The sequence below is a fragment of the Vidua chalybeata genome, chromosome 6, assembly GCF_026979565.1.
Source record: "Vidua chalybeata isolate OUT-0048 chromosome 6, bVidCha1 merged haplotype, whole genome shotgun sequence".
Lineage (NCBI taxonomy): Eukaryota > Metazoa > Chordata > Aves > Passeriformes > Viduidae > Vidua > Vidua chalybeata.
Window position 1 is genome coordinate 9618519 of NC_071535.1, and position 23770 is coordinate 9642288.

Sequence of the window (23770 nt, forward strand, 5' to 3'; positions counted from 1 at the left end):
GTTTTATAGAGACCTCAATACATAGTAGAAAAAAAATTCATAAACCTTTTACTTTCTTTGAATATCCTGGTTTTCTCCTTAAAGATTACTGAATATCAATTTGTAATCTTACAGAAAACCAGCTATGGTCCCATTTATTTTTGAACAACTGTGTAAAATCAGCCTTTGTGCAAAGTTAGCACATTTACAGGGGTACAGTCATTCATCACAGCTAGGGAATATTTCAAATTATTATACTGCCTTCTAAAAAAAACCCTATAAGCTTATTAATCATTGCCCAACAGTTAAGAAGCAATGCAGATTAATTATAAGCCCATTGCTTATTATCATAATGTTGCATAAATTTGGGAAAAACAATCAGCTTTTTGAGCTTTTAAAAACAGAAGGCCTGTAGAATTAAAGTATGAGGCCTATTCACAGATGCATTCATTATATGCTACTTTTTCAGGCATATGCTGAAGATAATTGACATGGAGCTGTATATGGTTTTTGTAGTTTATGTAGAATATTTGTATGTTTGCACAGCAGCAAATTAATATACAAAAAAAAAAAAAATCCAGGAATAGACTGCCCAGAATAGTTACTTGTTCCCTAATTTAAAAGTTATTTCTCAGGCAGTTCTAAGGAACTTCATTGCAAATATATCCAAACACATTATTTTCTATCACATCAAACGTGGACTTTTTTCTTTTAAACCAATATAAACATTTTTGCTAATCTCATTATAGATTCTTCATGTCAAATGTCTAGAGATGTAATTACCTGAAAAAGAACAAGATACCTCCTAACCCTTCTGTACTTACGGGAGCACCAGTGTGTTCTTTGGGAATTCATGGCAGTTGCTCACTTTTGTTTCCTGGGCATACGCCTCATCGTGCAGCATCGGCATAGTTTTCAAACTGTTTACTAATTTATTTGCCTCAGGAGCAAGCCCTTAAAAACAAAGAATAAAGGAAGTAAATAAAGGAGCAGGGATGGAGGGAAGCGAGTGGTATGGTAAGGAGGGAAGAAGACAAGCAGTTTGCCCATCCTTCCATATGAAACAGTCTATTGCCAGTTTAAAACCATGAAAAATGAACGTAACTAATAAATACTCATGCAGTTATTTTCTTGATTTGAAATCCTTTATTTAAGAGAAATAATGTTTCAAATCTTCTCCACATCAAACATTTGTGCTTCTACCTATTTTTCATTGTTGCTTTGTCTGCAGGTACTTATCAGAAGCAGGGACAGGAAGCCAATTTTTGCAACTGTAGCACAAAACTATCATTCTCTTTCACATTTGCTATAGCTATTACTACTATTGCTACTTATTAATAGGAGTAGAATAATTAAAAAGCACCCAGCATTGTTCTGTACTATCAAGTTGTGATATATACTTTCCACTAACAGGTTTAGGACTTAACATCTGAACAGACAAAAGGTAAAAAGGTGCCTAAACCTCTGAATAGAAAAAGTTGAAAGTATGGATGCATCTCAAACTCTGCTCTCCCTCTCCCTGCCCATGATGGGGTCTATCTGTGGCAGGGACCCTAAAACAGCTGCTCTCTAAACTAGCCTAAGAACACGTTTAGTGTTTGGTGGACCTGCCTTGCAGGTGTCCTGGTTGCAACCAGGTATTTCAAAGGGAATCTGCACGTTGTTCTCTGTTAGCCAGAAAGGCACCTAATGTGATGTTACAGTCCTCAGCATCATAGAACTGAGTTCACCTGTAAACCTAACCTGCAACTCATCTCCCAATACCCTGTTCCAGGAATGACAGCAACAGTCCTGGCATCCAGAATCAGAAGCCACCCTGACTTCTTGAGACAATTTTCTTACAAGGAACTTCCAACAGAGGTACTTCCTTCTCGACTTGAAGATTTTACTGTCAAGTTCAGTTTAATCTCAGTGTTTCATATCACCTGTTTACATGGTGAACAAACCATTAAGCCTCATTATTCTACTTCTGTTAGTTCTAGTTATTTCTCATCTGAGGCCAGGGAATTCTCTCTTATTTCCTAGTTCTGTTTATTTAAACACAATTCTCATCCAAGTTAGCACCTCCAATTATTTTTGCTTCACCTTCAAACAGCAAGGTTTATTTCAAATACTCAAAAACCAGAGAATATTTTCAATAGTATTTCTAGCTTTTTCCATTTACTTTCCAAGCTGATGGAAAAATCCTTAAGAACTCCCTCATCTCCCTCCTGGCTTGCTTTAAATTAAGAAGGAGGCCTCTTCATAGCCAACTTCCTCACAGGACAGCAACAGCATTTGAGTGGCTTTCTTTGGATTACTGCCAGAATACTTTGTTTTACAAAATATACTTAAAACACTTTCAAGCCTTGGATGTTTCATTCATTCAACTATAATCCCTGCTTTTCCTATTAAGGATGTTCCTAGTTTAGTCACAAATGGTCACTTCTGCTGTGCTCGGGCATTGAATCATTTTGGCTCGGAAATGCAGCCCAGTTTCAAGTGTTTCCTGGGTGTTCTCTGATTATTCTTCTGTTTGTACAGTGTTCATCTTGCTCTGAATATTGACAATGGATTAGACTGTTTATTTTTTGTCTTTGCCACAGGAACTGGAGAGCTGATGTACGTTAACGTTCTTTAATCCTTTCTCTACAAACAGCAGTACCTCATCTCTTAATCACAAATCTGTCAGGATTTTTCCATAATTGCTTGCACTGAATGTAAATTTTTTTTTAAGGCATTCTGCAGATGTATCCAAGATGACCCATTTACAATCTAGACAGCCCCACACATGCATCCACGTCTAGCAGTGATTTCTACTTTACAGATTCAAGAAGCAAACACGGGGGAACTCAAGTGCAATGGTTTTAAGAACATTTCTACTTTACTACACATGGAAAATAGCTTTTGTGAGCCAAGCTCATTGACAAAGTATTTGAAGCAACTTCACCCCTGCAGAGAAGAGGCAGGCTATGTGATTTGTCCAAATAGCTCTCATCAACTTCTGTCCTGTCCCTTGCCAGCTGGCCAGCCCTGACATAACAGAGCAAGTGGACAAAGGCAGAATGGCAAACAGGCACCTGTGGCCAAGGAGTACAATCATGGTTTTGTCTCACCTACAGTCCAGGACTCTGCTTTTCACTCTGGTGCTATAAGTAACACAGTTATAGCTACCTGCCAAACAAGAAATCCTACAACCTGTGCTGCTGCAGAGAACAGGGAGCAAAAATATTAATTGCAGCAGCTACGTTACTTGGAACTTTCAGAAGTGAGGTACACAGATTTCAAACAGAAAAAGGTTTGGAGTACAGTAGCCAGTCCTTTGGCAATCTAGTATGTCTAAAGAATACACTTAAATAACTAAGCTACCTAAGCAGACTATTCCAAGATAGGTAATTTTTCTAAGGGTATTTAGCTTAGTTCTACATGGATTTGTTGGGTTTTTTTCCTTATTACAGGTAAAAGTTAGGAAAGAGACCTAGCCCACACACCCAAGGAAAATATCTTCCTGAAGGCAGCAGCACAAACTTGATGGAAAGATCACTATCACAGTAACCTCACTCTGGAGTGCAGTAAGGTTCTCTTTCTGAAATGAGCTACTGATAAGCCAAAAGAAACTAATGTAGGAGGAAATAAGTAGGAGTAAGAAACTTTAAAAATGCACTGAAGTGGCTTGACAGCAAAGACATGAAAACTGAGAGAGTCTGCACCTGAGTCTGGTTGTCATCCAAGTCATATAAACTGAAGCAGACTGTTCATCCTCTGAAAATTACTCCTGCACAGGTAACGTAGGTGTGCAGAAATTTCAACAAGAATTTCCAAGACGTGCTGGAGTTGCCAGATGAGCTACTTCTCTTCATCATGCTTGAAGTAAAACACTTGTAGTTCTAGGAAGGGTTGTAAACAGGCACTTTCCATCCACTGATAAATAAAAGAAATGAGCATCTATTGTATCTTCCCTTGAAGCATGCTGCCTTTCCCATGCCCTTTCACTAGCTTCTGTCTGAACACTAAAGACTGCCAAATATTCTGAAAGAGGTACTCTGGCTGCTCTGCAGCTAGATGTGGGTATGAAAAGCAGGTCAAAACCCCCCCACAGGATGCAGCAAGTCAGCATCATTGGATCATAACTGTTAGATTGTTTGCACATGCTGTAATGATTGACACTTGTTAAGCAAAAGGAAGAAAAACATACAAGATGAGAAGAGGTTATAAAGAATGAGACACGTGATTATAATTTATTAGCTTAAAAGAGGCATTTAGAAAGCTGAGGCAACAAAAGTAGGAAATTGTTTTAGTATAAACAATGCAAACCAAGAAAGGCAAGTCAGCACATGGCTTTGAAATATGGACTTTTTTTTTACAACTTTGACAGATTAAAAACAGAGATGACAGGCATAAAAAACAAAGAATACCTTATAGCATCTTTACTACAATAATAAGGATTAGCCAATCACCATCTCCTGAGAAGAAAGGACATGTATTTGAAAAAAAATAAAGTCTAGGAATCTCCAAGGTGAAGCCCCAAGTGTTTTAATCCTACAATAAGAAGCTGAGACAGTATTTCAGGCAGAGGCACAAAACTCTGTAGTAGGGATCACAAGTACCTGTGCTTTTGAATTTAGACAGACACAAGCTGTGGAAGCCCTGGGATGTTCCACTGCCTTCCAAGTAAACGAGGCAAGAAACGAAACAGGCATTCACCAAAACTGGACTGTTTCCCTCTCACTCCCACTCCTTACATTATCTTGTTTCCCTTTAATCCAACGCTGGCAAGCACACAGCCCTACAGCAAGTCACACCTGTCTGAAATCCATTTTTTCCCCAGACACACTAATGGGTTGATGTTTCTAGTATCCCTTGGGATCTGTGCCTACTGAGTGATGATCAAGGGGTGCTTAGGTGCCACTCCAACCAGCTGCTGGACTGTGGAGGTGTCAGGTGAGTTTGGGCACCTATCTGCTGACATTTAGGGGCACCTAAAAACACACAGCATATACCTGTAGGTACCTAAGAAGCCTTCAGATAAAATTCAGGCATTACACTGAATGTCTCAGTGTTCAGTTTTGGATGTAAACATTTTCCAGAGAGAGTTTGGCATAAGTAGTTAGCATCTAGTTTGGCATATTTATCAAGTCCCCCCCTCTCTCGGTAAGGTAAGGCAAGGCAGAACTCATCAGTGATTTCATGAAAGAAGCCAAGAGCTGGTGGGAGAGCAGCAGAAACCTGTCCCAAGCCTGACACCGCATCCGATCTCGCTCAGCCGGACACCTGGCAGCTGCCTCACTTGCATCCGCTGCGCCTGCCAGGTCACCACTGGAAAATCCTTGTCACGGCCGCCAGCTCCAGCGGCCCACGCTCTTCCCAGCAGGAATGCCAGGCACACGCTCTCTGGGTGGCCGGTGACAGTGGCTCATTTAGGGCTAAAAACAGCCTGCATGACTAGTGCGATGAAGTCGGTTTCACTTTCAGTGCGTGAGGTAGGGCAGAAAGGACTCACGCTGCAGGAAACACGTTGTCCTCTGCCAAAAGCCGCTGCTGCTCGCAGTGACGCTCACAAGGATGCCCATCAGCTGAGCTACCGGGTGAACCAGCTGACGGGAGCCGGGGATTAGAGGGAGCCTCTCACAGCAGCGATGCCGCACCGCAAACCGCGCCGGGTCCCCGCGGTCGCGGCGCGCCGAGGCAGCCCCGGCCGCAGCCCCACGGCCAGCCCCGCTCCCCGCAGCCACCCCCGACACCCCCGCGCCGGCCCTCACCCTTGGAGTCCTGCACCATGCCGATAGTGCCGCCCGTGTTGATGACCAGCACCCGCGCCTCGGCCTTGGCGGAGGGAGCCGAGGGGCAGCCGGGACGCTGCTCCTGGGGCCGGGGCCCGGCCAGGGCTCTGAGCAGGGAGCGCGGCTGTCCCGCCGCTACCTCCATCCCGTGCCGCAGGATCCGCTACCTCCTGGCCGTCCGCACAACAGGGAGTTTTAAGGGGCGGGAGGGCGGCGGCGGGGCCGCCCCTTCCCGCTGCCCCGGGGGCGGGGAGAGCCGCCGTGCCTGCCCGCCCGAGCGCGGGGAGCGCCCGTGAGGGGCAGCGGCCGTGAGGGGCGGCGGGGCCGCGGCGGGGCAGCCCCGGCACCGCCCCCTGCACTTTGCGCTGCGGGCAGCGCCGGCCCGGGCGGACGTCAAAGCCCTTCATGCTTGAAGGAGAAGCCTAGAGCAGCGGCGCGTTCTGGGCCCGGGAAGGAGAGAGGGGACACAGGGCTCAGGGTCAGCCCGGCGAGAGCACCTGCCTCACCCCCCTTTTCCTTCATGGGGAAGAAGGTGGGAACTGCCCCTGCTTACCCGGCCTCAGAGGCGGCTCCTGCCTACCCAGCGTCTCCCAAAACAGGCAGCGTAGCACGGGCAGCCCCCCCGCCCCCTCCATTCCAGCGTTCTAATCTGCACCCTCAGCTTCCATCCAGATGGATTCTTTTGAGGATTGGGTAGGAGATCAGCTGTGAGGAGGCTGAAGTTGTTTTCAAGGAAATCTGATGAATCTTTGGGTCTATTGTCATAAGATTTGTTATTATTGGCTAAGTGTAAAGCAAAATCAGCAAAGCAACTGTTTAAAACCCAATGAGCCAGTTAGTGGGGACAGTAAGTGCTGAGAGGCATGAGCTGAGAAGTAGCTGCTGCACCAGTACCTTGAGGCTAAACATGTCACTGAAGTGCCTGAGTTACTCAGTACGTCAAAGGAAGAAGATACTTCCTGTAGCAACGTGGTAGAGTTGTTTTGGCTCCTGGTCACATGAACTCAATTTGTACCCTGCACTGCACCTTCTAAATGAAATGTAACTCACTTTCAAGGTAAGAATTGGGATTGTGGGATAGTCCAAGCAATGTCTTCTACTTCCAATTTCTGTGACTCCAACAGAAATAAATTTTATGTTCTCCCCCCAAATTGTCAATCTCTCTCTTAGTCTGAGTGGCCCAAAACGTGGCACAGAATTCCAGATGTGGTCCCACAAGTGCGGAGTAGAGGGCAGTAACCATTCCCCTGTTGTCTGCTGGCTGTAATTGTTCTGCTAGTGCAGCCCAGCCTCTGCTTTCATCACTGCAAGGACCCTTTGTTGCCTAATATATGACTTGTCCAGAAGACCCCCAAACCCCTTCTGCACAGCTGCTGCTGTGCATTTTTTAATCTATACTGTAGGCTATTGAACAAAACTCAGCAGTGTCTGAAGGCAGAAACAAACTGTGTAGTAACTCCGGCTGCTGGAGTACACTGTGTGTATTGACACACAATTTTCTAAGTAAACAAACAAATATTGTGGATCCGCTGCAGGGAAACACTTTTTTCAAAAGAATGAAAAAATTGCATCTAATTCCTGTTATGTATCAAAGAAACACATTCCACTTCCTTCATATATTTCTGGCACAAAACTCAAACCATCTTCTTCACTGTACTCTTTTCCCTGTGCTACACAGACTAAAAAAAGTAATCAAGATCACATGAAAAGAATGTGATGAAGAGTTTTAAACTCTACAGAAAGGTCATGCTAGGTTCTGAGGGACTCCTTCCAGAAAGAACAAAACTGAAGTTCCATTTGAGTAGGATTACTAGAGTTGGTCAGAAATTCAAGACCTTCTTTTGCAGAATAATCAGCTTTTGAAAATGTTTCTAGCAAAAAAAAAAATTTCCTTTTTTTTTAAACATTACACACTGTTGATTTATTTTTTGTTTTTTCAATAGAAAAAATAGTTTTCATTTTAAGAAGTCAAAACTGTATGCTATTAACTGCATACACCTGTTAATTACTTTGTGTGTTGGAATACAGAATTCTGAATGGCATCCTTGGATTAGAGAAGTAATCCCAAATAAATTACACAATGATGTTAAGAAATTACTCATTGCACAAACAGAAGGGTGAAGGACAAAAGACCAAGAGGTACCACTGCCAGAGAAACCAGTAACAGAATTCATAGGACTAACACCTGAATAAGAGATATTGACAATAGAAAAAGAAACACAATGGAAACACTCAGAGAGCTGCAACACATGCATTTCCCTGGAATGATGCAACAGGCAGCAGATTACCTGAGGGCAGAGAACTCAAGCTTAGAATTCAGGGAGGAACTGATTGCAGCATTTCTAATAGCTCAACAACAGACCCAGGCTGTGCATCTCAGAACATAAGCCTGGAAGCAACAAAAGTACTTCTGAAAATGTAACTGGCAAAGCTACATCCAAATAAGTGATTTCCTTGCAAGCATTCTTGGATTCCATCCAAGAATGATGGCCTTGGATGACTTAATGGACATGAGTTCTGGACTTGCTGCAATTTTAAAGCAGGGAGTTTTGGAACCAGAATAGCAAAGTGGCATTTAACAGAGGAAGGTGGTATTTAACATTCTGTACCTCACAGCATCCCATAGAGGAGAAGGAACATTGATGGCACTTGTTGGAAAGAGTTTCTGCCCTCACAGCCGGTTTGTTCAGGTCTCCAACAGCTGGATACCAGCCCTAGAGTCTGTCAGCATGACCTTTCTGATGTATTTAACTGATGTTCATGAAGGCAATGGGCTCTCCATATCTGCTGAATGAGCTCAGGCCTCCTTTAAAGAATTCAGTGACATTTTCTAGACTAGTGGAAACAGCAGCAAGAAAGGAAAGAAGCAAGCCAGAAGAAAACCTGTTCCCTCTTTTCCTCTGCCTGCTGCAGGTAGAATAATTCTGCTTTAAGCAAGATAAATCATGCACATACATCAGGATGGGAGGGACTATCATCTACCTGGAGGGGATTTGGGAGCTGGAATGGTTTTGGTTGTGGCATGAGTAGATGGTGGCAGAAGATAGTTTGAATACAGAGGAATGTTGAAGACAGGGAAAATTTTTAAAAACAAAGAAAGTATCACTTGGTTCCTGAGCTGGTGCTTTCAAGAGGTGAAGGGCAGAGGAAGGTCAGGATTGGGCAGAGATTGACCATCTAGCAAAGCTACAAGGCTCTGCTTAGGGCCTTCATCATTAAGGGCCATCCATAAAGCACTCTGGATGAGGCTGAAAGAGGAGCTGGGGAACAGAAATGAAACTGCTGAGAGTCTCAGGAGAGGGAGGCTATTCCAAGGCAGGTGGTGCGTGGAGTGCCCAGACTCCTCCCGAGCTTCAGCCTCTGTCTTCTTTTCAAAGTGCCAGTAACCTACACCCTGTGTCTGTGAAATGTACCAGCTGATACCCCCCAAAGAGCACAGAGGTTACCAAAAGATGAGGGGAATGTCACCCCTAGTTCCTCCACTGATTCTTGGTAGTGCTGCAGAGCACTTGCTCTGTTCTTCCAGGAGAATCACATCGTCAGGATGAGCAGCAGAAGGGAAAAGGATACAACACAATTGGGAATTTCACAATTCCTTCCCAAAAAAGTGTGTGTGTAAGGATTAGGATGCTTTGAATGAACCCAAGTGAGTCCTGCTGAGCCTGTGGCCACTTGCACTGTGGCAGCTGTGCTCTCTGCAGGGAGTGCAAGTGGGGAAGTCAAGGTGAGAGAGCATGTCAGTGTGAAGTGATGCATTTCCAGAGAAAACAGGAGTGTCCTTCTTTAGCTGGGTGGAATTTTCAGAGGTACAGGTGAGTGCATGTAGATCCTACTTTGACCTTTCCTAGCAGTGTTGTGTTGCTGTTGGCATCTATTCCAAAAGCTTGCCCGTAGATTTTACAAGAGCTTTTGTTTACAGTGCAAAGAGAGAACTGAATTGCCAGGAAAAGAAAGGCCCGAGATGGAATTTGAGTAATGAAGGGATGGTGATTTGATGGGCCACAGTGAGTGCAGTCCCAACAGGCTCTGCCGTGCTTAACCCATGGTCAGGTGTCCCAGGCTTATTTACAGGGACCACCTCCTGCTGCTGAACTCTAGACATGCCCAGAGTGAGAACTGGGTGACACAAAGGGCTGTTAAAGAGTCACACAGATGATGGCCTGAGTGAACAGAATTGTCTTGGAGAAACTACAGCAAAGCTGCGGCTTGCTAACCAGAGGTGAGACCCTCTTCCCTAAAACCAAGATTTGTGGAGTTTGTTTGATCTTGAGAAAGGAAAACACTGTTGTGTGTGACCAGTTGTGTGATCTCTCACAGCTAACTGCTGTCTCAAAATCAAGTCCAACACCTAGTCTTTCTGCAGGCATTCTGGAAGCTGTGATGAGCCTTTATTTATGTTGTTTCACAACAGCTGAGGTGACTGCCTAGCAAGATCATCCATCAAAAATAATGAAGCTCTTAAGAAACCTCCATATATTTTTGACCCGTTTTTGAGGATCACCTTCTTTGATCTCAAGAACTGTCCCTTCCAACAAGGAAGAGATCAAGCAGAGGTAGAAGCAGGCCTGCATGGATGAACAAGTAACTCCAGGTAAGAATTAAGCATAAAAAGTCTTCAAGAGGTGGAAGAAGGGACAGGTGCCCCAGAAGGAATTTAGAGATACTGTCAGAATATGCAGGTATGTTATTATGAAAGGCAAGGTCCACCTGAAATTGAATTTACAGAGGGATATGAAGGTTCAACAAGAAAGGTTTCTAAGGTAACTAAGCAGCCAAAGGGTGACTAGGGAAAAGGTGGGCCCAAGGCAGGACATTTGGTGACAAAGGACATGGGAAAGCTGACAATGCCACCTTTGTCTCAGACTTCACTGGTTGTATGTGCCTTTAGGAATCCCAGGCACTTGAGGCCATCATAAGATGCAGGGCAAGGAAGACTTCCTGTCACTGGAGAAGGATCAGGTTAGGGAATATTTAAATAAACCAGACCCTGACAAGTCCCTGGAACCTGATGGGTTGCACTCTCAAGAGCTGAGGGAACTGGTTGATGGAATTTCAGGACACTTGATAAGCTTTGAAAGGTCATGGCAATGAAGAGGAAGGCTCTTGAGGAGAGGAAGAAAGCAAATGTCACTTCTAACTTCAAGAATGGGAAGGAGATGGAAAACTAGAGGCTGGTCAGCCTTACCTCAGTCCCCGGAAGTGGTGGAGCAAATATATCTGGAAGCGATTTCTGAACATATGAAGGTCAAACAGGCAGTCAGGAGTAGTCACCACAGATTTGTCACACTTGATCAACCCGACAGCTTTCTCTGACTATGCAACTGGCTCAGTGGCAAAGAGAGAGCAGTGTTAATATCTAATCAAGATATTAGGTCTTTGAACTGGAAAAATACCCAAGCAACATTCTACTTGATATACTCAACTAAATGACTTAATTTGTAATTTTTTTTTTTGCAGTTACATATCAATTAATATACCTCAGAGGAAAGATTAATCTTTTTACTGAATTCAGTTATCTAGGAGACAGACATCTAGTTGAAAAAAAAAATTAGTTTAGTAATTAGTGGTTAATAATAATATAGTAACAATCAGAGTTTCCTGAGAGGCAAGGTGCACATCCAGCATTCACAATTGTTCACCATGAGCTAAAAAAGTACTTAGGTTTTTGTTTGATTTTAGGAGGTTTTTTAGTTATTCTGGTTTGATCTGCTGACAGGAGAATACTCAGGTCAGAGTTCATGCTGTGCTCTAAGTTCTCAGCCTGCAGCCCCATAAGTCATGGATTACAGTGACAAGGGACACAAAGATGGGAAGCAGATGCTGTTAAACTTTTACACTGGGCTGCACAAGTTTAACTCCTCTTTCTCTGAAGGCTGGATGAGACCAAAACTTTTCTGTCTGGCCAAGGGCCCACTGAGATGGCAATGGCATGGAGGTATTTCTGTGTTAAAAGGTGGTGAATCCACTGGAATTGCATTTCTGACATAGGTATCAAGTCTCATAGAAACACTCAGTTGCTGAAATACCAGTGCAAATGCTGAGACAAATCCTAACAGGACATTAAGTGGTAGCAGAATTAGGAGATGGACCACTTTGCAAGAGAGGCTGGCCACCCCTGATTTTCAGGCTTCAGATTGTTAATCCTTGCCATTTTTTAGTTCTGCCAGAAAACTGAGGGTTGAGCTCTGTGCAGCCCTGATGACCATTCTGGGAACAGGGAAATCTCAAAGCTGGCTGTGTTGGCTGGGGAGACACTGGGAAGGCCTTGTGACCATTTGACCAAAAAAAGATCCCATGTCAGCCTTGGAATCATAGCTCTAGAAAAACCACCCATGACACAAAACATGCCACTCCAGACCGGGCAAGCCAAGAGCAGCAGTGAAGTGACTCAGCAAGGAGAAATTTTCGCAGTTACCTCTCCTTCACCTCTGGGGTGTGAGCTGGCAACAGATCCTGATCCTGCATGGGAGCACAGTCTGGCATCAGGCTATAGGCACTGGCAAGGGCAGGCTGAGAATGGCCTTAGGCAAAGTACGAGAAGCGATCTGGCATCAAGAGGGAACCTACCACTGGAAGAAGGCAGCATACATGAGCACTGAAGTGCAGCATGAGCCTCAGGCAACACAGAGACTGCAGGCAAGATAAACTTGGAATGCTTTTTAAGGCTTTAGGAAATGAAACAAAACTTATAAAACCCATCCTGACATACAAGTAGGAAACGGCAACAAGTGCCAGGAGTTTGAGTTAATAAAGCATGTGCTGTGATCAGCCTCATGGAGGACACGAGATTGCTGTGACCCACACACCAGCTTATCAGCAGGAAGTGAGGGTGGAGGACAGAAACCTGCAGACTGATGAGGTCAAAACATTCCACCTGCAGTACTTCTGGCCCAAGAGGAAAGTCTGGATGTGTGAAACTTGTAATAGATATTGAACAGCAGGTCAGAAATATCTTTCTTAAGAGTTTTCCTAGCAGTCTGATAGCCAAGCTGCACTAGCAAACCTTCACTGAGGCAGTTTGGAGAAGACACTGCTCTCCACAGGAGTTTCCATCCACTGAGGTCTAAATCACTAGTCCAATTCTGCTGACCCCACCTGGATGATTTTTGGGATTGTCTGTTATTCAACACCACTCCTCCCAAAAAAAATAAGAATGCTGTAGCCTCTGGCCTGTTTCCTCGGTTCTGCAGCCTGCTTAGCTCATGCTTCACTCATCAACTCCAAAAACAGCCTGGCTGCTGTGCCCTTGGGCACAGTGATCTCACCTTGCTGATCTTCTTCCTCCCTGCTCTGGGGAAATCACACCCAAGGAACAGACTGGGAGGCAGTGTTCCTTTTCTTCTATTCATAGCTGTCTTAATCACACCTTTTATTTTTCCCTATGTGGTGTTCATTATGCTGGTTCATGAGTTTCTTATCTCATCAATTCTGAATTCTGTTCTAACTCAGTCAAAACACCAACCTAAACAGCTCAATGTACTGGCTGAGCTTAAGTTACAATAAGAATTATTAGAACAACATGACAGCCATCACACCAAGCTGCTGAGAACTGGGAGTAGGCAGGCAGCCAGAAAGTTGCTTTGCTGCTCTAAGATCATCTTGCCAGCTTAGCAAGTAATTTTTCAACAGTCTTGTATGTCAGAAAATCTCTGAAACAGAAGGGGTGCATTCTCAAATGTGGCTTCTTTGCTAGATCCAAAGGAATAAGAGCCTTTCTATGAAGTACAATAAAAGAATTGCTAATTTCAAGTCCTCTCCTACCTGGCATCAATTTTTCCTGACACTAAATGATAGAAAACCACATGGCAGCCACCTTTGTAGTGTATTCCTAGACAAATTTCCCTGAGCCTCTACCATTCTTTGAATATCTATGAGAAAACCAAACAAGTCAAAGGTCATTTTTCTGTAAATGCCAGCTAGCACCAAAAGCCTGTCCAGCCCAAACGTTCCTTTTTATTCCAATCCCATAAATCACTAAAAATAAAAATCACTAAAAAAAGCTAAAATATACAACGTATCTCCTTTTAATCTCCAGCACTAAATAAAAAAGAACAGAAGAACTAAAGACCATGTTCAATACCTCATATACTTGGCTATTCTGGCCAAGTCTTCTACTATCACATCTCATCACATGCATCAAACAGTAATGCATATGATGGGATTGCACAAGTAATCCTTCTTGTGTTTACAGAGACTGTAAAGAAAAATTTATATAATAAAAAGATTTTATTGTAAACTATGGACATTTAACTGCTTCGTGGAGTGGCCCTAAATCATTATCTCCCTATGTTTCCAAAAAATTTGTAGTACCTTTCTCATTTACTTCAGACAAAAACTAGTTCAGATTATATTAAAACTAGTTATTGAAATGATCCTGACCTGGAAAAGCTTTTATCAAAAAGGAGCCAAGTTTTCAAGTTGACTCTAGGTCAATACCTGCATGAGATAAATACAGGAGCTGAATGAAACTGCCCAAGAAGAGCTAAATTAAATGTAACTGGATTTATAGTTGTGAAACAATCACATGAGACTACATTGTTATAGCAGAGAAACAGAGGAAAAAATGAACTGTCTCAGTTCAAATAAATTGAAAAAGAGTAACTTGAAAACTGGCTGCAGTAAAATTAAGACAAAAATTTGCATTTTAATATGAAAATGAAGATAATAATATCACACATAAGCACAGAGAAAATATACAAGAAAGAAGTCCTCTTCTTGATGCTTTACAACACTGTTACCATACACCCATCTCTATCTAGATGCATTGTTCTGCTGTTTTTCCTGCCCTTCAGCTCAAAGCATCCATTTGAAATGTGAAATGTTCCTTCCAGAAGCACTCACATACCCTCTGGAAGCTCCCAAGATACCAGGGACTGTGCTTCCCTTCCTCATCCTGCAGCACTGACATCCTATGGAACATCACTACAAATATACTAGCTTCAGGAACTAGTCTCATTTTAGGAATTGTGATCAGCAGCAATCACTTTGTGTTTTTCCCAGTGTATTTTCTAACTCCTTCTCCTTTATTTATAAAATTCAAGCAGTATCTGTTCCTCAGAGAACATGTAAAATAATCAGATGTAAAGTGTCAGTTCTCATCTTACCTGGCAGCTGGGCAGGAGGAGGGTGTTTGCACAAGTGCTGTCGAGACCAAGTGAAAGTAGTTCAAGACAGAGCTACCATCTTCAACTAGAGAGGAACTCCCTGCAGGTAGGTTCTGTGATCTCTTGAAATATATGCTGTGGAAGATACTGTCTGTATCAAGAATTTTAGTAAAATCTTATCTACTTTCCTGTCTTTTAAATGTGGCTTTTCTGTCCTTATTAAAGACAGACAAAGAAAACCCCAGATCCTCTGTGCTGGTCCTGATTATGCACTCTAGATTTTTGCTATTAACAGACCAAAAAGAGAAGAGCGAGCTTTGTAAATGTTGAAATACTGCCAACAGCTGTACCTTTCCTACTCCAAGCACACAGAGAAAGGTACCCATGGGTGTTGTATGCTGTGTTTAGGAAGAAAACAAAATGAGAGAATTTAAATACTTAAAACTCCGTGGTTCTCCACATGGCATGAAGAACAAATACAGGAGGGGCAAAGAAAACCATCACACTGGTGTGTTTGTGGAGCACTGGGGGTTCCTCCCTCTGACTGGCACAGAGAGGAGACAAGTTTCAAAAGCATGACATGAAAATGTCATGAACTCATCTCACCATGAGTGAAGAAGTTTTGATTGCAGTTTCTCAGAGCAAAAAGCAGCCCCTGCACTTTTTGGAGCACAGAAGGAAATGAATGCCAGCATTTCAACCACATGCTTCACCTCCCTCCTTCCCCTGAGCCAAGTAGCAACCCCACTTCTCTCTTTCCCCAGGGTGCCTCCCTGTGAGGGAGGGAATTGCTGGGGTGAAGGAGTGAAGGCCATGACCCCTCAGGACAGCTCATGGTGTGTGCAGCTCACTGCTGGCCAGCTCACCTCAACCCACTGCCCTCTCACCAGTCTGATGGCAAAACCAGTAGTGAGCACCAGTACCCCTCACTGAGCACCCAAGCTCAGCCCTCAGGCCCCTTGCCCTGGAATTGAGAAACATCCACAAACTCATCCATGTGCCAAGAAACATCTGCCAGGATTTCCCCATCACTCACAGCCATGTTAAGGGGGTGACCTCTAGGAAGGTCCTGTCCTTGTCCTGCAGCTCTCTCAGAAGAGGGAACAGCCACCTCTGTTTCCCCAAGGCATTTAAGTCATAGATCTGGGAGATTAGACAAGACACTACTGGAGTTTGAGTGAAAGCTAAATATAGGAGCATCACACAGGGATGACAAATACATCTACCCATGTAGCTCAGTGACTAAGAAAAGAGCAATTTATCTTCCTAAAGATTCACCATGTCAGCTCAGAGCTTGCCTCTTCCCTCAACACTCTTTTGGAGGATTATATCTCAGACATACCATCTTTGCCTCAGGTTTCTTTAATTTATTTACCTCTTCAGAGTTTCACCTGCTTTTCTCAAGGTTCTTCTAAAGAAAGAAACTCCAAATCAAACCATACACTGATGGTGGGTTTTTATTTTTCTGTCCAGTTCTATCCCTTTCTATGAGGTAGACAAATCCTGCTCTGTGTTACTGTGGTCCTTGAAAAACATGCTAACAACTTGGCAAGGCCAGTGTAACTCCTGCACAGTCTATGTCAACACCTGTATCCTGGTTTAAAACATGACCCATAATTTATCCTAATTCATGCGGCTGTTTTTCTAACACTTCCATGTAGACTGGCATTGAATTTAACCTGTTGAGACTTCATTTATTGTGGTCTATCAAATCACCATCCCTTCATTACTCAAATTCCATCTCGGGCTTTCCTTTCCCTGGTAACTCAGTTTCCTCTTGGCACTGTAAAATCCACGGTGCAAGTTTTCAGAATAAGTAGTTCAACAGCAACACAACTCTGCTAGGAAAGGTCAAAGCAGGATCTACATGCACTCACCTGTACCTCTGAAAATTCCACCCAGCTAAAGAAGGACACTCCTGTTTTCTCTGGAAATGCATCACTTCACACTGACATGCGCTCTCACCTTGACTTCCCCACTTGCACTCCCTGCAGAGAGCACAGCTGCCACAGTGCAAGTGGCCACAGGCTCAGCAGGACTCACTTGGGTTCATTCAAAGCATCCTAATCCTTACACACACACTTTTGGGGAAGGAATTGTGAAATTCCCAATTGTGTTGTATCCTTTTCCCTTCTGCTGCTCATCCTGACGATGTGATTCTCCTGGAAGAACAGAGCAAGTGCTCTGCAGCACTACCAAGAATCAGTGGAGGAACTACAGGTGACTTCTCTGTAAAAGGATTCATTAACAATATTTTCCACCTATATACCTGTCATAAGGAAATACTTTGGCAAGGATAAAAATAGACATTCTTTCAATATATTTTCTGAGGTTCTGGAATTCAATAAGATAGGGAATTCAAGTTCCTCAATTTTAACACTTATTAAAGGATCTGCCTTCCCTGGAGTTCCAGTTTATTTTTCTATTTGTTTAAATATTTGATTTCCACCAGAGCCCACAGCAGTAAATTCCAAAATTAATTACATGGAATAGCAAAAAATCTCCTTTTGATTTAAAACTGCTATCAGGTATCATTGCAGCTGTGAGGGGAATTATGAATAATACTCAATGCACATTGTTTCAGATTTCAGAAGCACCTGTAAGTACAGTTTGTCACTTTATCATTACTATTGGAGGAATTTAAGAGCATTAATCTGATCGTTTATAGATTTAAGTATTTCCACCTTAAGCTCAATGAAGAAATACAGTAAATTATGGTAACTGAAGTCTCATTCTGCTCAATGTTGGTGAGCATCTGGAGATAAAGCAAATCCTGACAAGTAGTCATGGCCTTTTTTCTTATGGAAGTAGCCCCCAAAAGTCACAAAGCTGAGTGGGATCAGGTTCACAGCCACAAAAACCCTGCTACTTTACAATACTTCTTTCTCCAGTGTGACATACTATTACCCTTTGAGAGGAAATCCTGAAGCTACTTACCTTAAACTTGTTAAGTGACTTTGCAATGCTGCTGAAGCCTAAACCAAACAATAAAATACAACAGCTCCTTTTTAAATGTTAGTACTGTATATATCCATCTGCAAATAAACAACATCACCCAGCAAGGCTGAGTTGAAGGATGCTGAGTTTCCTTCAGGGCTGTTCTGTCCTTTATCACAGCAGCCCCCACCTGGTGGCAGCACAGTCACACACACAGACCCACACATGGGAGAAACAGAGTTTAAAAAAAAAAAAAAAAAAAATTGCCTGTTGCTTATGTGGAATGAATTCCTTTCTTTTTCTCATGCTTTTCTGTGTTGCCAAGTTTCCTTTTCCTACAGAAAATCCCACCGTTAATAGACAAAAGCAAGATTTGAAATCCTGCCTGATCCACTTGCCCCTGAAAGTGTTTAACAGGAACACTTAATTGGTGTACACCACTTGTCTGAGAAACACTCTTGTCTAAGCAACTTGAGATGCAATTTTTCTGTTAGATCTCTCTAACTATTCTAATTCCCAGGGATCACTAAAATGGGTCTAAGAAATTAATGCTCTAATAAACCACTGAAATTGCCTGTTAGACAGTCATCCCTCTATTTAAGTATAGCTTAAAGTAATTTCTTATTCTAAGCATCCCCTTATTTTCCAAAAATCTGCCACTTCTTCATGGTGAGCACTGATTCTCTGTCCTTCAGAGGATGACTGGATATTACATGACCTTGAAATCACAGACTGAACAGTGAAAATGAATACCCTTCCATATATTGTTTCTGTACTGATATTTTTCATGAATGCAATCACATACCTTTAATAACTAAATTAAGCTTTTATTAAGCATGACCGCACAAAGGAAGAGACAAAGACATTTTATTTAATTTCTGAATTTTATTCTGAAACCACTGACCTCATTTTTAGGGCTAAAGATGACCCAGGTAAAAGTAAGCTGAAAGGATGAAACAAAGTGCCATGAATTAGTAATTCAAAAGCATTCTTCTGCCATACAGGAAAATAAATCATGTTATGTTTTGCTGTACAAAGAAATTAACAAAAAAACTGTATCCAGTATATGAAGATACAGTTTGGATCAGATCATATTTTAGATCATCAGTTTCTTCTGACTTCTATTTCCTGGTTAAGGGAAACACCAATCCCCTTTGTTGCGTATTTTTTTAAAGAACTAATAAAAAGAAAATAGGAAAATGCAACTTGTAATTACAGACAAATAAAGTCACACCCTGTAATTTATGAGTTTTTAGACAGAAAATGAACAACTAAGCCTAGAGTTGCTTCATCTTTCATGTATCTTGTGATAAACCTGTTCACAAGTATTCTTAAAATGAAAATTGCATCCTGATTTACATCAGTTTCTTTTATGACTGAACTTGTCTGCTCTAGGCTAGCAAACCTCAGCTTTTTTTAGAAACACAGGAACATTTTCCAAACTGTATTTCAGTACACTTGTACTCATATTAAGGAAAAGTCTTGCAAAACATGCATACAAGACAGAACTAATTTTTAGACTATTAATACCTCATCCTTTGAAAGACTTCTAGAAATACTTAATCATTCAACAAAACAAGCTTGTGGAGCTGATAAACAAAATTTCCTCTTTCATGCTGCTTTTCAGGCTTGTCAATAATACACTGAGAATCCACCTAGCCAAAAGAAGTAAGATGAAAGTCAGAATGCATTCTTAATGTTTTCCTATATAACACAGCTAAGAAAAAGTCTTGAAGAGTTCTGAGTTTGAAATCATACAGGAATTTCAGTTTCATGCCACACACTGCAAGAAAAGAGCCAGGGCTGCAAAATGCTTTCTCTCATGGTCTGCCATGATTTTAGAATACTATTCCACAATGAATTCCAAAGCATTACAGGCAGTATTTGATGATCTAAGATGTCCTGGGATTCTTCAGATGCAGTGGAGAAAATCCTGATTCAAGGCCTACACATTAGCTTGTTACAAAAGATAAACACCAGCAGAAGTGAGTATATTATCCTCCTAAAACCAAGGATAACTGAATCTGAAACATGAAAACAGAAACCCTTTGGCCTAAGGCAGTATATCACAACACACTCTATAAAAATGCCTTTTAGAAATAAGTGCCCTTGGTGTTTGTTCTGTTGTCCCTCTTTTCAAGGGTGACCCAAACCCCTCCTTTATGGGCTGCAGGGTGGGAGAGGCACAGGGAGAGTGTGTGTAGCACTTTTACTCCTGCACTTTTATTCCTCGCCTCCTTTTTAATCAAGAAACTCCACTTGTTCTCCAGGAAATCCAGTGGCCTGCAGAGGCCCTTACAGAAAGAAAGGTAAGATGTCTAATAGAGTAGGAAGCTAGAAGAGTTTTCTCATTAAACCCTCCTGGGTCTTGGGAAAACTGCCCTTCTCTCTGACCTCACCACATTTGTTCCAATACAAGCCACATTTCTGTCTGCCTAGAATGGAAAAGCCACCTCAAACCACAGCAACCCAAAACAAAACTAAAATGCACTGCATTCAGGAAAATGTAGCTACAGCTGCTTAATAGAAAGAATAGAAAATTAACTTCCAACAAATGTGAAGTTACCTTTACAATCTCTCTCACCTTAAAACCATGGAGAGCTCTGTTTAAAAATACTAAATATTTATATACATAAAATTAAAAAAAAAAGTCACCCAACAACTGAACAGACTCTACAAAAACAGGGTATCAACAGCAGTAAATGCTTACATAAATAGAAGTTCTTATGCTTTACATTTAACCCTACAGTGCTTTTGGTATTTTCAAATTCAATAACTCTTTCAACACCCTTAACTCTACTGGAGTACTCAAACTCCTCAAAAAAACCAACCAACAAAAAAACACAAAACCAAACCAAAAGCAAAAAAAAAACAACCAACCAAAAAAAAAACCCTTACCTGATTCCATGCATATGGCTTCTCATACCAGGTAGGATCAATTACGTCTCGAGGCTTTGATTTGCAGATTAAACTGAAATTACATAAATACAGCCTTGAGAAATAAACTTGTGTTTGGTTCATTAGAAAGACAAAGGATTTTTTTGGATGAGATATAACCAGGTATTTAAAGATGTCTGTGTTAAAGGAAATCTTAAATTTCCCTCTTGATCTAGTCTGACTTTTTACTTCTCTGTACTTTGCCTATCCAGTGGAGTAAGTCAAAATAGAAATTTTCACAGGGACATATCATGCATCAGAATGTATCTTCTTCTAAAGAAATAATGAGATTCTTTTTTTACAAAGCACTAGAATTTGCAACTGTAATTTATTCCTTACATTTTATGTATGCTTACTCACTAGAATGTATAATACAGCTATTTTTAGGGTATTTTGTTTTGCATGACAACTCAATTACTATAGATTGTCTGTCTGCTCCAGTTATTTCCTCAAGCTGTGCAAAGTACAACAGTAGTAGACATTAATTAATTCTGTCTAGATGTGTTTTTCAAAATCTGATTTTAGTCTTAAGTAGTGGTGACATGTTGTAAATACAATTAGCTTTTGAAAAATGGAAAACAGTTATGAAAGATTGTTCAGGCTAAATTTTTACCTATGTAATTGAATTAATAAATGTTTTTTCCAAAACACAGAAAGTGCAAGTGGAAAAAAAAATTGAAAACCAAGAAAGATTTTACACAAGGGAAAAGAAGAAATCATTACAATAATCAGACCGTTTATTCCTTCAAATAAAAACGTTCAAAAATAATATAAAAATTTAAATAAAAATATCTGTAGGATGCTTGGAGGACAACCAATAAATGTACAAAAATTCCAGGAGAGAAGGCTACCACAGAAAGGTAGAAAATCCTGAAGACAAAAAGCCTGGGGCTGATGAGAGTGACTGAGTCAGGCCATCGGCACTGAGCTGGGAACACGTCGGACCTGTGCCAAGGTCTGACCCTTCCCCTCCCAGCTGGCTGGAGATGTCTGAACAATCAGCCCAAAATAGGTGCCCAAACTGTAGCAAGTATTCACATGTCTGAACAAATAGCAGTGACATTTTAGTGCCTTCAATTTAGCATGTAAGTGTTGATGTCCCAGCGTGAGCTGTTACTGTCACAGTCACCTCCAGACAGGGGTTTGTGGCTTTGATTCTTTCTGCCCAACCACATTCCATATCTCCATTGCTTGTGCTCTTTTAATTTCATTTCTAGTGCCTTTAAAGGTAAGGCTGACTTGTTAATTTACTATGGAATGCACCCAAATTTTATTTGGTGTTTTGGAAATAGGAAGTATGGGTGTTTGCTTTTAACTTAAGGCAATTTAATAGGTTTTTTTCCACAGATAAGAGAGCAGGTATTTTCGAAAACAAGGAGCACCTGAAAAATTAGCATGAACAGCTGCTCTGATACTCATTCTGATAACCCTGGGTAAGAGCAGGGTTCTGATCTTTATCAGCACCATGAACTGCCTAACTTTGACATCCTGCAGTTACTCCAGCAAAGCTCTATTGGAAAAAAAAGGTCCTATTTCTTAGAGATGAGGCTGGTAAAAGTTATGTTATGGCCTCTGGACAAGAGCTCTTTTTAAGACAGTTTAGTAGAGAGCCAGGTCAGGATGAGAAAATTCTGATGATACAGACAACACTAAAATTTATGCTGAGTGTACAAACAAGGGAAGATTTTTCACATTATGCTCAGCAGGGACAGACAGAAGGAGCTGTTCTGGGATAGTTCACTGCACTCCTTCTCCCAAACTACAAGCTGAAAAATTCTCCAGGCTGGCTGCACTGAATCACAATGGTCTTTTCAGAACTACTGCTTCACTTCCAAGAAGAAGGGAGGCTTGCAGGGAAAAAAAAGCAGGTGGCCTTACTTCAGTTCCTAAATTTGCCTGGGACTTCCAATTCACTTGGCCAGCACCTATTCTGCACAGGTCTGCTGAGGGAGGAAAGGCAGCACACATGATTCAAATTTAATGTAAAGGAAGAAAGAATTCTAAATTCTTCTGCACTGTTATGCCATAGGACTCCATTAGCTTTGTCCTGGGTGCAAAAAACAAGGACACATAAGGGCTGATATCCTGTAGAACAGGTTTTACAGTCTAGGTTTTATGACTCCTAAGTGATTTGGCTTCCCTGAAGAACCAGTGCTTCCACAAGAAGTCTAAGGTTGTTTAGTATAATGCTTTATAAATAAACAAAATTAATGAACTGCATCATCAAATGAGAGCATATATTATTTTCCAAAGCCTAACCTGAGCTATACTTCAAGCAATCACTCATTTTTGCTGAGACTGTGAAACAGAAGATCTTATTTCTACAAAATGATTACCATAGAAGCTTCTGACGAATATCCTCCTGCAGCTGTGCCACTTGCTCTTGTCCAGAATGCAATGCTTGCTCACAGAGCAGCTTATTCATAGCTGTCCTCAGACTGTTTATCTGTAAAACACACCAGTTACAGAACATAAAGCACTTTGAACCAGCACAAAGTCTGTACCATATTACACTGACATGAAGGTGGTTGTGGCATCCACATCACTGAACTTCAATTGTAATAGTATTTCCATAAGTAAAAACATCTAAAGTTTCAAAAATGCTTCTTCCTCAGGCTGCACCTCTGGTGGTCAGTGTTGTTAATATTTCAGCCACCTGGTATCACTATTTTTAAAGTTACTCAAATATGCCATAAAACATACAGGCTACCACTTGCCTGGACTTTTTCCAAAGCAGAATTCCTTCTGTGAAAGTTTTTTCTTTTTTTTTTTTCCTCTCTCTGTCCATAATTTTTCACATATACAGCACCTTGGTGTTACCATTCTGGCTAAGGCATCATGAATACAGCCAGCATACCCAAATCAGTGCTTTCAGAAAATAACAGCTCACAGACGTGTGCACCAGCACTGTCCACTGTGTCCTTGGACAACCTCCAGGAACACCCTAAGCACCTGCTTCACACACAGACCTAACCAGGGCACGTCCTTCACTGTCCCAGGCCCGTGTCAAACACAGCCACTGTCCTGCACTGCACAGGTTATGTACATGCTTCC

General features: G+C 41.7%; 2 protein-coding genes across 4 annotated transcripts in view; both read right to left on the reverse strand.

The window, feature by feature from the left end:
* ASPG (asparaginase) overlaps positions 1–6045 on the reverse strand; it is a 44651-nt gene extending 38606 nt beyond the window's left edge. Inside the window, exons 1-2 of the mRNA XM_053946122.1 lie at positions 5718–6045; positions 804–933 (exon numbers count right to left, since the gene is read on the reverse strand). Of these exons, the coding sequence (XP_053802097.1) occupies positions 804–933; positions 5718–5883 (296 nt within the window). The 5' untranslated portion in view covers positions 5884–6045. The remainder of the gene's footprint in view (positions 1–803; positions 934–5717) is intronic.
* Positions 6046–18649: 12604 nt separating this feature from the next.
* TDRD9 (tudor domain containing 9) overlaps positions 18650–23770 on the reverse strand; it is a 68486-nt gene continuing 63365 nt past the window's right edge. For 2 of the 3 annotated variants that reach the window (XM_053946784.1, XM_053946786.1), the window contains 3 exons: positions 23053–23162; positions 20678–20750; positions 18751–19434 (listed from right to left, as the gene is read on the reverse strand). In XM_053946784.1, the coding sequence (XP_053802759.1) occupies positions 19339–19434; positions 20678–20750; positions 23053–23162 (279 nt within the window). In that variant the 3' untranslated portion in view covers positions 18751–19338. Of the gene's footprint in view, positions 18723–18750; positions 19435–20677; positions 20751–23052; positions 23163–23770 lie in introns of those variants that run through there. The other variant, XM_053946785.1, reaches the window with a different exon arrangement.